Source organism: Otolemur garnettii, unplaced genomic scaffold (assembly GCF_000181295.1).
Source record: "Otolemur garnettii isolate 467f Iridium unplaced genomic scaffold, OtoGar3 scaffold00005, whole genome shotgun sequence".
Taxonomy (NCBI): Eukaryota; Metazoa; Chordata; class Mammalia; order Primates; family Galagidae; genus Otolemur; species Otolemur garnettii.
In genome coordinates this window covers 35,462,486-35,478,248 of record NW_003852400.1, presented here as the reverse complement: position 1 = coordinate 35,478,248, position 15,763 = coordinate 35,462,486, and the positions used below count along the sequence as shown (strand labels likewise).

At 39.5% G+C, this 15,763-nt stretch overlaps 1 protein-coding gene across 1 annotated transcript in view; it reads left to right on the top strand.

The window, feature by feature from the left end:
• IPO11 (importin 11) overlaps window positions 1-15,763 on the top strand; it is a 215,062-nt gene that overhangs the window by 6,602 nt on the left and 192,697 nt on the right. Inside the window, exon 2 of the mRNA XM_003782731.3 lies at window positions 14,735-14,878. Coding sequence (XP_003782779.1) covers window positions 14,741-14,878 — 138 coding nt within the window. The 5' untranslated portion in view covers window positions 14,735-14,740. The remainder of the gene's footprint in view (window positions 1-14,734; window positions 14,879-15,763) is intronic.

Below are 15,763 nucleotides of genomic sequence, written 5' to 3'. Positions count from 1 at the left end.
CCGACCATATACACCCAGGCTGGCAGGTTCAAACCCAGCCCAGGACAGCTAAACAACAATAACAACTGCAACAAAGAGAAAATAGCTGGGCATTGTGGCGGGTGTCTGTAGTACCAGCTACTTGGGAGGCTGAGGCAAGAGAACTGCTTAAGCCCAAGAATTTGAAGTAGCTGTGAGCTGTGATGCCATGGCACTCTACCGAGGGCCACATTGTAAGACACTGTCTCAAAAAAAAAAAAAAAAAAAAAAAGTGAAGTCCCTGGACCTTAAATTATAATCAAGGAAATATGGACTATAAACACATGTGTATTAGAATAGTCATGTAGTTAATAGTATTAGGCAGACAAATTAAGGATATTGAGATCAGAGATATTCTGGGTTGAGGGATGAGCTGTTCTAGATTAGGAGTCAGGGAAGACCTCTGAGTAGAGGACAACTTGAGCAGATACTAGACTAAAGTTAAAGAGTAAAGTATGTTTATGTCTAGAAGCAAGAACTTTCTAGTCAGGGGGAGCAAATTGTACAAGGGAAGGATGACAGAATATGTTGTCTGAGTCTGTTTCACAAAAGATGGACATTTGTGGTTTGTCAGTGTAGATAACTCCGAGGTTGTGTCAACAATAACTTTGTTTTTGTTTCCTTGTATGCCTGTACAGGGTTAGAGCACCAGGTGTGAGACTGCTGGGTCTTAGGAGATACAGATACAGTCAGTATCACTTGACCATGGGATACATTTTGAAAAATGCATCATTTGGCTATTTTGTTGTGTGAACATCCATTGAGTTTACTTGACCAAATCTAGAGGGTATAGCCTGCTACATACCTAGGCTATATGGTATAGCCTGTTGCTCTCTAGGTTACATACCTGTATGGAATGTTATTGTACTGAATACTGTAGGTAATTATAATACAGTGGTATTTGTATATTTAAACATATCTAAATTACATAGAGACAGTAAAAATAGAGTATGAAAGATAGGGCACTTTTTCTGAATAGTTTGCCAGACTGGAAATTGCTATGGGTGAATCAGTGAGTCAGTGAATGTGAAGACCTAGGGCATCACAGGACTGTAGACTTTATAAATGTACACTTATGCTACACTAAATTTATAAAAAAATTATTTCTTCAATAATAAATCTTGTTTTCTGTAATTAATACTTAATTTTTTAAAACTTTCTGACTTGTCTTAATGCTTAGTTTAAAACACTTTATATAACACATGTGTACAGAAATTTTAAAAATTAAATCCTTATTCTATAACATTTTTTCTATTCTATTACAATTTTTTTTCTTTTACTTTTTTAAACTTTTTTGTTTAAGACAAAGCCAGGAGTGGTGGCTCATACCTGTAATCCTAGCGCTCTGCTCTGGAAGGCTGAGGCAGAAAGATCCCTTAAGCTTAGGAGTTCAAGACTAGCCTGAGCAAGAGCCTTGTCTCTACTAAAAATAGAAGAAAATTAGCTAGGCATAGTGGCACATACTTGTCCCAACTGCTTAGGAGGCTGAGGTAGGAGGATGGCTTGAGCCTGGGAGTTTGAGGGTTCAGTGAGTTATGATGACACCACTGTACTCTAGCCATAGCAACAGAGTGAGACTCCATCTCACAAGCATTAGCTTAGCCCTATACGGTCAAGATCATCAATATCACTGTTTTCTTCCTCCAATCTTGTCCCATTGGAAGGTCTTTAGAGACAGTAACACACATGCAGCTGTCATCTCTTATAATAGCAATGCCTTCTTTTGGAATACCTCTAGAAAGACTTCTGGAAGTTTTACAGTTAACCTATTTATTTTTTTTAAATAAGTATACTGTAAAATAATGAGAAAAAAGCAAAGTATAGGAAATACATATATAAACCAGTAGCACAGTCATTTACTATCACTATTAAGTATTTTGTATGTACCTAATTTTGTTTGAAATACTTTTTATAGGACTGGAAGTGTAGTAGTTTTGTTTATACCAGCATCACCACAGACATTTGAGTATATGTGTTGTGCTACATTGGAGATGTTAGAATAGGTAAGATGTCACTAGACAATAGGAATTGTTCATCTCTGTTAAAATATTGTGGTAGCACTGTTGTATATGCAGTCTGTTGTTGACCAAAATGTCATGTGGCATATGACCGTGTGTGTATGTGCTGGTCATAGGATACATGCTTAAAGACACACGCTGAATTTCATTGGAGATAGCAAGATTGCTCTCCAAAGTGGTGGTGTCACTGTACATTCTTAGTAGCAATGCATACTTGTTTTTGTTTCCATGAATTTTGGTCAGCTCTGAATATTTTTGGACTTTGCAATTACTGCCAGCCTGATGAGTGTAAAGTGGTTTCTCAATGTTTGGTTTTTAAGTCCCTGAAAACCAGAGAGATAGCTTCTCTTCTGATACTTATTAACCATTTGGCTTTTCTCTTCTCTGAATTTTCTACTATATCTTTTCTCCAGTTTCTTTTTTGTCTCAATGATTTATAAGAATTCCTTGTATATTCCAAATAGTACCTGGTTTAGTAATTTAAAATTCTTTTCCTAATCTTAACCTTCTTAACTTTGTTTTTTTCAATTTGTGTGTGTGTGTGTGTGTGTGCGCGCGCGTGTGTGTGTGTGTGATAGTTCATCACTTTTGTAGTCCTGGGTAGAGTGCTGTGGTGTCATAGCTCATAGCAACATCAAACTCTTGGGCTAAAGTGATCCTCTTGCCTCAGTTTTTCATTTTTAGTAGAGATGGAGTCTCATACTTGCTCAGGCTAGAGTGCTGTGGTGTCAGCCAGGCTCACAGCAGCCTCAAACTCCTGGGCTCAAGTGATCCTCCTCCTGCAGCCTTCCCAAAGTAGCTGAGACTTAGCCACCCACTGCAATGCCCAGCTAATTTTTTCTATTTTTGGTAGAGCCCAGGTCTTACTCTTGCTCAGGCTGGTCTTGAACACCCGAGCTCAAGCAGTCCACCTGTGTTGGCCTCCCAGAGTGCTAGCATTACAAGTGTGAGCCACTGTGCCCTGCCTCTTTCCGGTCTTTAGTATCTTGTCTTTTTTTCCTCCAGTGTGCTTTGGACTCCGGGCGGTTTATCAGTTTTCTAATACTGTATCTCCTATCTATGATTCCTCAAGGATAAGCTTCCTGCCTTTTATTCTTGTTTTTGTAGACTTTGGCCATAAATCATAACTTAGCATACGGGAATTTAACTATCTTTAGAAAAATGGCATTTTCCTCTTATCTTTGTGTGGCAAATGCTCCAGAAATGCGTGCTAAAAACTATATTGCGTATGTACTCTTCCCCATAGACGACTCTTTATTTGCTCAGTGCCTATTCTTCCGGGGAAAAAACTGGAGCTTGTGAGTTGTCGATGTCGCTTTTGCAAGGGCTTGCCTCTGCCTGTTCTTTTTCCTCTTTCTGAATGTTTGTCTCTTAAATGTCACGAGGTGATTTCATTCCTCTCCTCATATCACTCTGCCTGTTCTTGTTTCATGGTTTTTCAATCTCCTTTATGCTAAAAGATTGCTTACATTATTACATTTAAAAAAATTCCTTCACATTTACTTTGACTGAAGCTCTTATATTTCTTGCATTATATTATCCTTTAGGCTTCTATTCATATCTTTCCCCCAAGAGCTTAGCATTTTTTTGCTCTAGCCCCTTGAGCCTTGAGAACCTTGCTATATATTTCCAGATGGTTGTCCTGGCCAAGTGGTCATTAAGAATTCCAAAGGTCTCCGGCTCGGCATCTGTAGCTCAGCTGCTAGGGTGCCAGGCCACATATACTGGAGCTGGTAGGTTTGAATCCAGCCAGGGCCTGCCAAACAACAATGACAACTACAACCAAAAATAGCCCCAGGCATTGTGGCGGGCATCTGTAATCCCAACTACTTGGTAAGCTGAGGCGAGAGAATTGCTTAAACCCAAGTGGTTGAGGTCTCCGTGAGCTGTGACGCCACGGCACTCTACTAAGAGTGACAAAGTGAGACTCTTGACTCAATAAAAAGAAGAAAAAAAAAAAGAATTCCAGAGGTCTGTTTTCCCCCAGCTCTCCTTAAGGAGCAAGGATGCTTGGAATAATTTTTGGGGTGTGGGGCTTGCTTCTTGCCATCAGATGGCACTGCAGATTACTCAATTTATTTTTACATCTTGAGGACCAGTAGACCTAATAGTATATAATGTGGCAAAGAAGTTGGCAACTGTCATTGAGAAGACTTAGCAATTAAAGTAAAGACACTATTGCTAACAAATACAAATTTATTTTTCTTTTATGTGATAAAAATGTATTGTATATACATGAAGCTTAAAGAAAATTAAATAGTAAATTTGAAATTTTTGGTTATTGTCCCAGGTTTTTAAATATATTAAACTATTTTCTTTTTAAAAAGAACCAGATAGGGCTCGGTGCCTGTAGCTCAGTCAGTGGGGTGCCAGCCACATATGCCAGGGCTGGCAGGTTTGAGCCAGCCCAGGCCTGTTAAACAACAATGACAACTACAACAAAAAAATAGCCAAGTGTTGTGGTGGATGCCCGTAGTCCCAGCTACTCAGTAGGCTGAGGGTAGAGAATCACTTAAGCCCAAGAGTTTGAGGTTGCTGTGAGCTGTGATGTCACAGCACTCTACTGAAGGTGACATCGTGAGACTTTTGTCTCAAAAAAAAAAAAAGAACCAGATAGTAAGAACATTAAATGCCTTGTCGAGATGACTATTTTCAGTTAAAACTGCTACTTGATAAAAACCAAAAATAAACAAAACTTCAGCTGTTTAATTACAAGACTGAGTTTCCAGGTGAGGAAAATTGTCTTCAGCATACATTACCTTAACAAATCTGGATAATATGACAAAAAGAACTGTTACTACTTTCATGTCATCTTTTTTTTTTTTTTTTTTTTTTTGAGACAGAGCCTCAAGCTGTCCCCCTGGGCAGAGTGCCATGGCATTACAGCTCACAGCAACCTCCAACTCCTGGGCTCAAGCGAGTCTCCTGCCTCCGCCTCCCAAGTAGCTGGGACCACAGGCGCCCGCCACAACGCCCGGCTATTTTTTGGTTGCAGCCATCATCGTTGTTTTGGTGGGTCTGGGCTGGGGATTCGAACCCGACAGCTTAGGTGTACGTGGCTGGCGCCTTAGCCGGTTGAGCTATAGGCGCCGAGCCCATGTCATCTTTTGATAAGCTTTCTCTCCTGAATTTTTGTGATAAGACTGTAATTACTGACCATTATCTACTTACATATGGCATATTTACTATATTGCAGTGATTTTTTTGATATGTGCTTAATGAGAGAAATATGTTAATTTGCAGCTCTTGAGAAGTTAGAATGTTTTAGGAGTAGGGAAGAGAAATCAAGCAAATAGCTAATTCTCATGGAAGTTTAGAGCAGGTATAAAATGAAATCTTTGGCCTTAAAAAATTTTTCCTTTTTGTAAAGAAGCATGGAGAACCGTCAAAAGAACTAAAAGTAGACCTTTCAGCTTGGTGCCTGTAGCTCAAGCAGCTAAGGCGCAAGCCACATACACCAGAGCTGGCGGGTTCGATCCAGCCTGGGCCTGCCAAACAACAATGACAACTACAACCCCAAAGTATCCAGGTATTGTGGTGGGCGCCTGTAGTCCCAGCTACTTGGGAGGCTCAGGCAAGAGAATCGCTTAAGCCCAGGAGTTGGAGGTTGCTGTGAGCTTTGATACTATGGCACTCTACCCAGCGTGACAGTTTGAGGCTCTGTCTCAACAATAACAAAAAAATAGCCCTTTCATTTGATCTTGTAATCCCATTACTAGGCATCTACCCAGAAGAAAAAAAAAACCCCATTTTACCATACGGATGTTTGTACTTGAACGTTTATAGCAGCTTAATTCCCAAGTGCCCATCAATACAGTAATGGATTAATAAACTGTGATATGTGTATACCATGGAATACTATTGAGCCATAAAAAATGGAGACTTTATGTCTTTTGTATTTACCTGGATGGAGATGAAAAATATTCTCCTTAGTAAAGTATCTCAAGAATGGAAAAGCAAGCATCCCATATACTCAATACTGATTTGAAACTTGTAGATGAACAATTACAGGCCCACATGAGAGGAAAAACACAATGTGTGGGGAGGGGGCTCAGTAAGCTCCCCCCTGTTGGGTACAGTGTAGGGGTATATGGCACACTTCTTTTAGGTGAAGAACTCAAATACAACTTGGGACTTTTCCTGACATATACACACAGTGTAACCTAATTGTATGTTCCCTTGCTAATCTGAAATAAAAAATATTAAGGTAGTATGTGGAGCTGCCCAAACGCAACTACTGTTTATAATCTGATACATTTTATGCTCGTCTTATTTGTGGACTTTTTGTATTTGTTTAGCATTAATGTTGTACATACCAGAGCTGTCCAGAAAGTATCCAGCCTTGTACTACGCCAACTAGAGACATACATGACAGGTTACTTTATGGACAGTCTTTATATTTTATATTGTAATTTTTATTTCTTATAGATATTCTTCTAATTACAAAACAAACTAGGTTAAAAGAGAGTTATTAAGTCCAGTCAGGACTTGGGGGGATTGTAGTTGTAAATTCCAAATGCATTTCTGCCAAGCGGTAGTTTTTAGGTCTTTCAAAATTCTTAAGCAGAGATGATATTTTAGGAGAAGGAAAGATAAAGGAACTCTTTCCCTCTTCTTGATGTTATGTATGTTTTGTTGTGTGTGTCTTTCCACCTAAACAAAAGTCTTTGGCAGTCTGCATAAATATCACAGGGAATGCATCAATAGCCCTGGTGGTTCTTTTACCTGAGAGTATTTGGGAAATACACAGAAGCATCTTTGGTCAGTCCCTGGGAAGTGTCATTAAGATAGTGTGTAGGACGGCGCCTGTGGCTCAAAGGAGTAGGGCACCAGCCCCACATGCCGGAGGTGGTGGTTTCAAACCCAGCCCTGCTCAAAATATATATATATATAGTGTGTGTAGGGGCTTGGCCCCTGTACCTCAGCGGCTAGGGCGCTGGCCACATACACTGGGGCTGGCGGGTTCAAAGGTTCAAATCCAGCCCGGGTCTGCCAAACAACAATGACAACTACAACCAAAAAATAGCTGGGTGTTGTGGTGGGTGTCTCTAGTGCCAACTTCTTGGATGGCTGAGGCAAGAGAATCACTTAAGCCCAAGAGTTTGAAGTTGCTGTGAGCTGTGATGCCACAGCACTCTACCTAGGGCGGCAAAGTGAGACTCTGTTGCCAAAAAAAAAAAAAAAGATTTAGTGTGTAGGGACGTAGGGATGCTAAACAACTTACAATGCACATATAGAGAAAAACTCTTGTTCAGGTTGTCAAAAAAGGCAAAAGAAACTGAAAAGAATCCACACGGGAGCTATCTCTGTTGCTGAGGCTAGTCTCTAGCTCTGGCCTTAAGTGAGCATCTTGTCTGGCTTCTCCAAAGCACTTGCCTTACAGACCGCCTTCTCTAATTCTTATAGACTGGAATTTAGGGCCAGTGTCTTGATTAGATTAATAATCTAATGCCATTAGATTATTGCCAATTAATGCCATTTTTGGCATTTCAGAGGTGAGGTTGTAGACTTTGTGTTGCATCACACAGGGGGCACTTAAAGTCAAACTGTATTGCTGTTGCTGATACTAAACTTGGGTTTTCAGTTAAGCTGGTGACTGACAGATTTCTTCATTTTAAAGGTTTGCCTGTTTCTTCATTGTAAGTAATCTGTAGAATGATATTTGACACACTGGAACATTCGGTTCCCTCGCAATTGTTCTTTCACTTAATGGTTTTACCATTTGTTATTGACCCACGGCTTAATAAATTATTTCACTGTGGGAATTCTTTTTTATTTTGAAATTCTCTTATCTTCGATTTTTACATTTCTTTTTCTAAGTCTGTCTCCTTACTGCATTAGCATTTAATAGACTTGGCAGGCTTATTGTTTGTGTATAATGCCCTGACAGTAGGAGCAGACACAAATAATGTGGTATTCTAAAGAAAATTATTATGGCTGAAATTAAGTCACTACAGGCCCGCTAAGTCTATCTGTTGGTGGCAGGTACAGGTGCTGAATTTTCTTTTACTTGTTCCTTTTAATGAATATTTTTATGTCTCTAACTATAGGCACATCTGTGTTTGTTTGCTTTTGGGCTTTTGGATTTTTACCCAGTAGATGAACCACTCATAATGTTTCTCCGTGGATTGTCTAAATGTCAACTTTGCTAGAAACCTACTTTTCACAATTGTTTTTGTTTTTTTGTTGTGGAGACCACATTTGGTCCATTGCCCGGCTGGAGTGTATTCCAGGCTGGAGTCTCTTGGCATGATCAAAGTTCATTGTAGTATCTAACTCCTGGACTCAAGTGGTCCTCCTGCCTCCACCTCCCAAGTAGCTACTGGTGTGCACTGTCACACTTGGATAGCTTTTTTAATTTTTTTTTTTTATAGAGATGAGAGTTTTACAGTGCTGCCCGGGCTAGTCTAGTTTTTTTGGCCTCAAGTGATGCTTCTGCCACAGCCTCCCAGAATGCTGGGATTACAGGTATAAGCCACCATGCCCAGCTCTACAAATTGTTTTAATAATAAGAACAGTTCCCTTTGCTTTTCACCCCAGTAGCCCACAGAATTTGGGTAGAAAACAGGGACCTTCTGATTCTTATCATCCAATGAAGGATTGCAGTGCCTGGCATAAAATTGCTGCTCCAAAAGTATATGAACTGAGCTCAGCCTTCCAGACTGGATGGGCTTCTTGGGAGCAAGGATTAAAGCAAGGGGAGCAGCAGCCTGCAGAGGCCCTGCATGAGGCAGGGTGTTGGAGGGAGGCAGTGTTGGGAAACTCTTATCAGCTTCCATTAGAACAGGTAAATGGTGAGGGTAAATGGGGCCTAGGGATAAAAGTACGAACACTTAGGGATTACTTTACTGGGATGGTCAGAGAGGTAAGGCATGTGTTTGAGTTTGCTGCCTAAATTTTTGCTTTAGAGGAAAATTGTTTTGGGGATTGGTAGTATCCCCAGACAAAGCTGTGGATTTAAAAAAACGTCTTTCTATGGCAATTGTGGTGGGATGGGGATGAGTTGTGATAGGGCTTTTTTCTGTTTCTATGTCAGTATCAATACATTCATACAGTGTTCCTATCCAATGGCTTTTTCATACTTAATGTCCAAATACAGACACCTTATTTTGTCCCTTAAGCGCCTACGTGATCTGTTCCTGCCTACTTCTCCAACTTTATCTTTTCTTTTTGAAACAGTGTCTCACTGTATTGTTCTCAGTAGAGTGCTGTAGTGTCACAGCTTACAGCAACCTCAAACTCTTGGGCTCAAGCGATTCTCTTGCCTCAGCCTCCCAAGTAGCTGGGGCTACAGGTGTCCGCCACAACACCTGGCTATTTTTTTGTTGCAGTTGTTGTTGTTTAGCTGGCCCTGGGCCATGTTCAAACCCACCAGCCTGGGTGTATGTGGCTATGGGTGCCACCTCTATCTTCATCTTGTACCACTTTCTCCCTTTCTCAACAAAGTGTGGGTCATACTGGCCTACTTAAGTTGTTTTTAGTCCCAGGACCTTTGTTTCTAGTTGTTTTCCCTACCTGGAGCTCTGCCTTCAGTTCTTTGCATGGCTAGATCTCTTTTGTCATTCATGTCTTTAATAAATGTCACTTCCGAGAAGGTTTTCCCTGAGTACCCAGTCTGAAGTAACACAGTCATTTCCAGTCAATCTTTAATGTTATTTTAGTTTCTTCATATCACTGCTTCTTTTTTTCTCTCTTTTTTTTACAGACGTCTTCCACTAGAATATAAGCTTCAGGAAACAGAGACACTGTTATTAGTTCACTGTTATCTGTTCTGTCCTTGGAATGGTGCCAGGCATACAGTGGGCTTTCAGCAGTTTTATTGAATAAATCACCTACCAGGATGAATTGTTTAAAATTGATCACCTTTCTTTATTCAGCAAATATTTAGTAAACATATGTCATGTATCATGCTTGATTCCCAGCACTGCAAAGATCACTTAATTATTGGTTTTTCACACAGGAAGGCAGTGTTAGATACTGATTAAGACAAGTGGCTTTGGTGTTAAAGTTCAAGCATTGCCACCTACTAGATTACAGCCTTGGCAAGGTAAAGTCTCTGATCCTTTAATTTTTTATGTGAAAAATAGAGATAATAGTGCTTACCATGTAGGATTCTTGTTAGGAAAAAATGAATGAAGCACTTAGCTAAGTGATAGGCATATAGTATGTGCTCGGGTATTAATTTTTAATTTTTGATTTTTTTTGAGACAGAGTCTCACTTTGTCACCCTTGATAGAGTGCTATGGCATCACTGCTCACAACATTCTCAAACTCTTGGGCTTAAGCAGTTCGCTTGCCTCCGTCTCCCAAGTAGCTGGGACTACAGGCGCCCACCACAACACCCGGCTATTTTTATTTTGGGGGGGATGTAATTGTCGTTGTTTGGCAGGCCCAGGCTGGATTCAAACCCACCACCTCCAGTGTATGTGGCTGGCATCCTAGCTGCTGAGCTACAGGCGCCAAGCCTAGTTTATTTTTTTAAAACTTTTAATTTTAGTTGCTGTCCTTCCATTGCTTGGCAGGGTGAATAAATCATACTCTTCATACCCTGGACTGTTAGTTTCCTTGTGAGAACAGTTCAGCCATAAATCAGTACATTAGCAATGGAGCTGGACTTTCAGATGTACAAAATTGACCTAGAGATATTAGCAGAAGACAGATTTTTGCCCTCTTGCGCTATTCTCCTTTGCTAAGCTTGAAGAGAGGATTGAGAATTTGTGTTTTTGTGAGGATCCCAGGTAATGCTGGTGGTACCTGCCCTTGACTTGGCTACTAGTGGTAGCCACAAGCCACTTGGGGCTGTGGAGCACTTGAAGTGTGGTTTGAATTGAGATATGCTTTAAATGGAAGATATACACAGGATTTTGAAAATCTCGTGTAAAAAATTAATGTAATGTTGAAGTAACAGTTTGATATGTCAAGTTAAATGTATGCTATTAAAATTAATTTCATATTTCTTTCTTTTTTGTTTTTTGTTTTTTTGAGACAGAGTCTCACTATGTCACCCTCAGTAGAATGCTGTGGCGTCACGGCTCATAGCAACCTCCAACTCTTTGGCTTAAGCAATTCTCTTGCCTCAGCCTCCCAAGCAGCTGGGACTACAGGCGCCTGCCACAGCCAACTCTTGGCTATGTTTCTGTTGCAATTGTCATTGTTGTTTAGCTGGCCAGGGCTGGGTTTGAACCTGCCAGCCTCTGTGTTTGTGGCTGGCACCGTAAGCATTGTGTGTAGACGCTGAGCCTAATTTCACATTTCTTTTTACTATTTAATGTGACTAATAGAAAATGTGAATTGCATACATAGCTTGTCTTCCTGGTTTGCATTGTATTTCTACTATACAACAAAAAATGCTATCTTTTAAGGTGTCTACCAGGGCCTCAATTACCAAAATTCCTCTAAATTGAGTAAAAATCCATTCACTTCTATTCAAGTGCTAAGAAACACAGAAACTTTATATTGATCAACACAATCCCAATTAGTGAGAGAGATAAGACAGTAGAACCTCTGTAAGTTGACCACCCAAGGGACTGTAACAAACTGGTCAACATCTGAGGTGGTCAGTTAAGGAACTACAATTAAGTACATGTGCTGCATGTCCAGGCTATGAAAATTACGTCAAGTGAAGGAGGTAGTAATGGTAGAGAAGGGCCAACCATGGAGGTTCTACTGTATATATTTTCAGTGCATCTTAGTCAATTCTAAAATATAAGCAAGGACAGAGTGCTAATTTAAAATATTAATCTAGATACTCTGCTTCTTGGTGGAAATTTTTAGATTCCAATTATTAGGGCCTTCTTAAGATGGTATAATGAAATTTTTGTATTGTAGATGAGTCCTGCTTTAAAATGGTAAATTTTTCTTAAAAGTTCTAATGTTTTAAGTCAATTTCTTATGGAATCAACTTTGGAAAACTTTTATTTCATTGCAGTTTAATTCTGTCTCTTGTAATAAAGGAGTCATTTGCTTTGGTTATATTCTTTTTCTTTTTTTTAGAGACAGAGTCTCGCTCTGTCCCCTTGGTAGAGTGCCATGGCGTCACAGCTCACAGCAACCTCCAGCTCTTGGGCTTAGGTGATTCTCTTGCCTTAGCCTCTCAAGTAGCTGGGACTACAGGTGCCCACTACAATACCTGGCTGTGGTTATATTTTTTATAGGTTAATAGGTTAATGACTTCCAGACTTTTGTTTTTTTTAAGACAGAGTCTCACTGTGTCATCCAGGCCAAGTATAGTGGCATCTTCAAAGTTTACTGCAACCTTCAACTTAGGGCTCAAGGTATCCTCCTGCCTTAGCCTTCTAAGTAGCTGGGATTACAGGCATATACCATGATGCCCAGCTAATGCTTGGGTTTTTTTTTTGAGACACAGTTTCACTTTGTTTCCTAGGCTAGAGTGCCAAGATGTCAGCCTAGCTTACAGCAACCTCAAACTCCTGGGTTCAAGTGGATCCCTGCCTCAGCCTTCTGGAGTACTTGGGACTTCAGGTACCCACTATAATGCTCAGATAATTTTTTTTCTGTTTTTAGTAGAGAACAGGGTCTTGCTTTGGCTGATCTTAAGCTCCTCAGCTTAAGGGATCTCCAGTGTTGGCCTCCCATAGTGCTAGGATTATAGGTGTGAGATACCACTCGGCCACAGCTACTTTTTTTTTTTTTTTTTTGAGATAGAGCCTCAAGCTGTCACCCTGGGTAGAGTGCTGTGGCATCACAGCTCACAGCAACCTCCAACTCCTGGGTGTAAACGATTTTCTTGCCTCAGCCTCCCAAGTAGCTGGGGCTACAGGTGCCCACCACAGTGCCTGGCTATTTTTTGGTTGTAGGTGTCCATTGTTGTTTGGCAGGCCTGGTCTGTATTCAAACTCACCAGCTCTGGTGTATGTGGCTGGCGCCTTAGATGCTTAAGCTACAGGTGCCGAGCCCACAGCTACATTTTTTAATTTTTTTGTAGATACGTGGATCTCTCTATTGCCCAGTCTTATCTCAGGAACTCTTGAGCTCAAACGATCCTTCTGCCTCAGCCTCCCAGAGTGCTAGGATTACAGGTTGAGCTACTATGCCTGACTTGACTTTTCACACTTTTATTGTCTGGAACATTTCTTCAATTTTAGATATAACTACTAGCATAAAGTTAATTCCCAGTTGCCTCTGCACTAAGAACCTAGATTTATTTTCTATTGATTTTTACCTTTCAATTTTAACCTTACATATTTTGTGCCTGTATATTGTGAACAACTATCATACTTGCTAAATATATACATTCTCTAGAAACAATCCTAGAGAACTCAATAAATTGTTCATGCATTTGTACAATGGCTTCAAAGATACAACGGAGGATTAGATGACCTGACTCTTAAAATCCTTTCTAACTTAGGTTTTATATTTTTGTTTATTGGTTTGTTTTTTCCCCAGCATTTTCATTTCTCATTTTCATTTTTCATTTATGTTTTTACAAATATTTTAAACATGTACCATTGGTGGCACAACCAAAATTGTTAAAGTGGTTCTTTTTCTGTTCTCTTCCTTCTCATCTTCTTAAGGATAAAGTTGCCTAGTGTGCTAGTATGTGGTTAATATCTTCATGACACTTACTAATCTTTTAAAAAGAAAGGCAGAAGGCATTATGCTCAGTCTTGGGGAGATAATGATATTTAACTAGAATTTAGAAACTTTGAAGTTTGTGTCTGTGACATCCCCCCTCCCCCCCAACACACCCCTACCTCTCAGTTTACTATTACTTCTACTTATGGAACAATGAAAGGCAGTTTCCTTTAGAAATAAATTGATGTAAGGAAAAGTGATTGCGCTATGGCAGTTTAAGGGCATGGTTAGTTAGCACATAGAAAAGGGTGAACTCAAGCAGCAACACAAAGGAGGAAGTGACTGAAGTATGAGAGTACTTCAGAACATATATTTATTTATTTTTTAATATATCAACAATTTTATTTTTTACATTAACTTTTTTTTTTGTATTTTTCAAAATATTTTTCTTCCAGAGTCTACTTTTTCTTTCTTTTTTCTGTTTTTATTTCAGATTTAATGTAAGGGTACAAATGATTGGGTTACAGTATTTGCATTTGTTAGATCGAGTCCCTGTTGTAGTTTGTCCTGCACCCAAGAAATGTGCCATATTCCCTTACCTTGTGCTCATTAAGTGGGAGCACATCAATCCTCCCTCCTCCTTTCGCTCCCCCACCATCATTCCCCCTCTCCCCAACTTGAATTGAATTGAGTTTTTCTCTTATGTGGATGTGTATTATTAGTTCCTCTACTGGCTTCATGTTAGAATTGAGTACATTGGATACTTGCTTTTCATTCTTATGATACTTTACTAAGAAGAATGTGTTTTAACTCCTTGTCCAGGTTGAGACAAAAGGTATAACGTTCCCATCTTTTTTATGGCTGAATAGTAGTCCGTGGTATACATATACCACAGTTTATTAATCCATTCCTGTGTTGATGGGCATTCAGGTAGTAATACACAGAAAATTCCACATCCTGGCGATTGTAATTGAGCTGTGATAAACACTCTAGGGCAAGTGTCCTTATAATAAAATGATTTTTTTATTTTTCCTCCTGGATAGATGCCTAGTAATGGGATTGCGGGATCAAGTGGAAGGTCTATTTTAAGCAAAATAAATCCATGTTACTGTTAATTTTTTATTTATGATGTAGATTTAAGTGTATTAATTTATAATTGCCAGGTTTCCATGGATCTCAATAGTGCCAGCACTGTTGTTCTTCAGGTCTTAACTCAGGCCACCAGTCAGGATACTGCTGTGTTAAAACCAGCTGAGGAGCAGTTGAAACAGTGGGAGACCCAGCCTGGTTTCTATTCGGTGTTGTTGGTAAGTTGTTCTAAAATAGTTTATTTTTAATAATATGAGATACCACAATTTTAATTGTTCTAAGAACCTAGCTTTATTGGGGATTTCTTTAGGGAAGCAGATCCATATGTTTGGCTGATATCACCACTGCCATTATTTTATTAACTTAACCTATGGCTTGGTTGAGGGTGTTAAAGTAATACTTGTTGATAAATACGTAAATAATCAAACAGTATTTGTATGCTTGATCAGAAGACAACACTGTTGTTTTCCAGCTTTGGCGTCTTACTGCTGATGTCATGGCTATGTAGTACACTTCCATGTTTAGTCTTTATCTCTGCTCCAGGTCATTATCAGTATGTTGCCATAGTTCACATCTCTGTGCTACAGCATCAGTTTTTGGTATGCTGTGCTCAGTGACTTTCACTTTAAAGTGTTGTTCTTTTATTCAAAATTTCTTTTTCTTGGCCAGCCATTATGCCTAATGTTTATAAGAGGCTTAAGAGTTTGAGACCAGCCTAAGCTTAGTGAGACTCCATCTGCACAGAAAATTAGAAAAACTAACCAGGTGTGGTAGCATGTGCCTGTAGTTCTATCTACCGGGGGCTGAGGCAGGAAGATCGCTTGAACCTAGGAGTTTGAGGTTACTGTGAACTACGATGATGCCACTGCACTGCTTAAGACAGAATCTTCTCTGTGTTAAGCAACCAACCAAACAAACAAAATTTATTTGTCTTGACACATCTGATCTTTTCCTGGATCTTATAGGAAATAGTATAATGATTTAATTAATAATATGTATTTTAACCGAATCTTTCTTGGAGTTTAAAGTTTTGGGGTAGTTAATAAAAATTAGTGATTATTGCTCAATCTAGAATGAAAGAAGACTTTTTTTTTTTTTTTTTT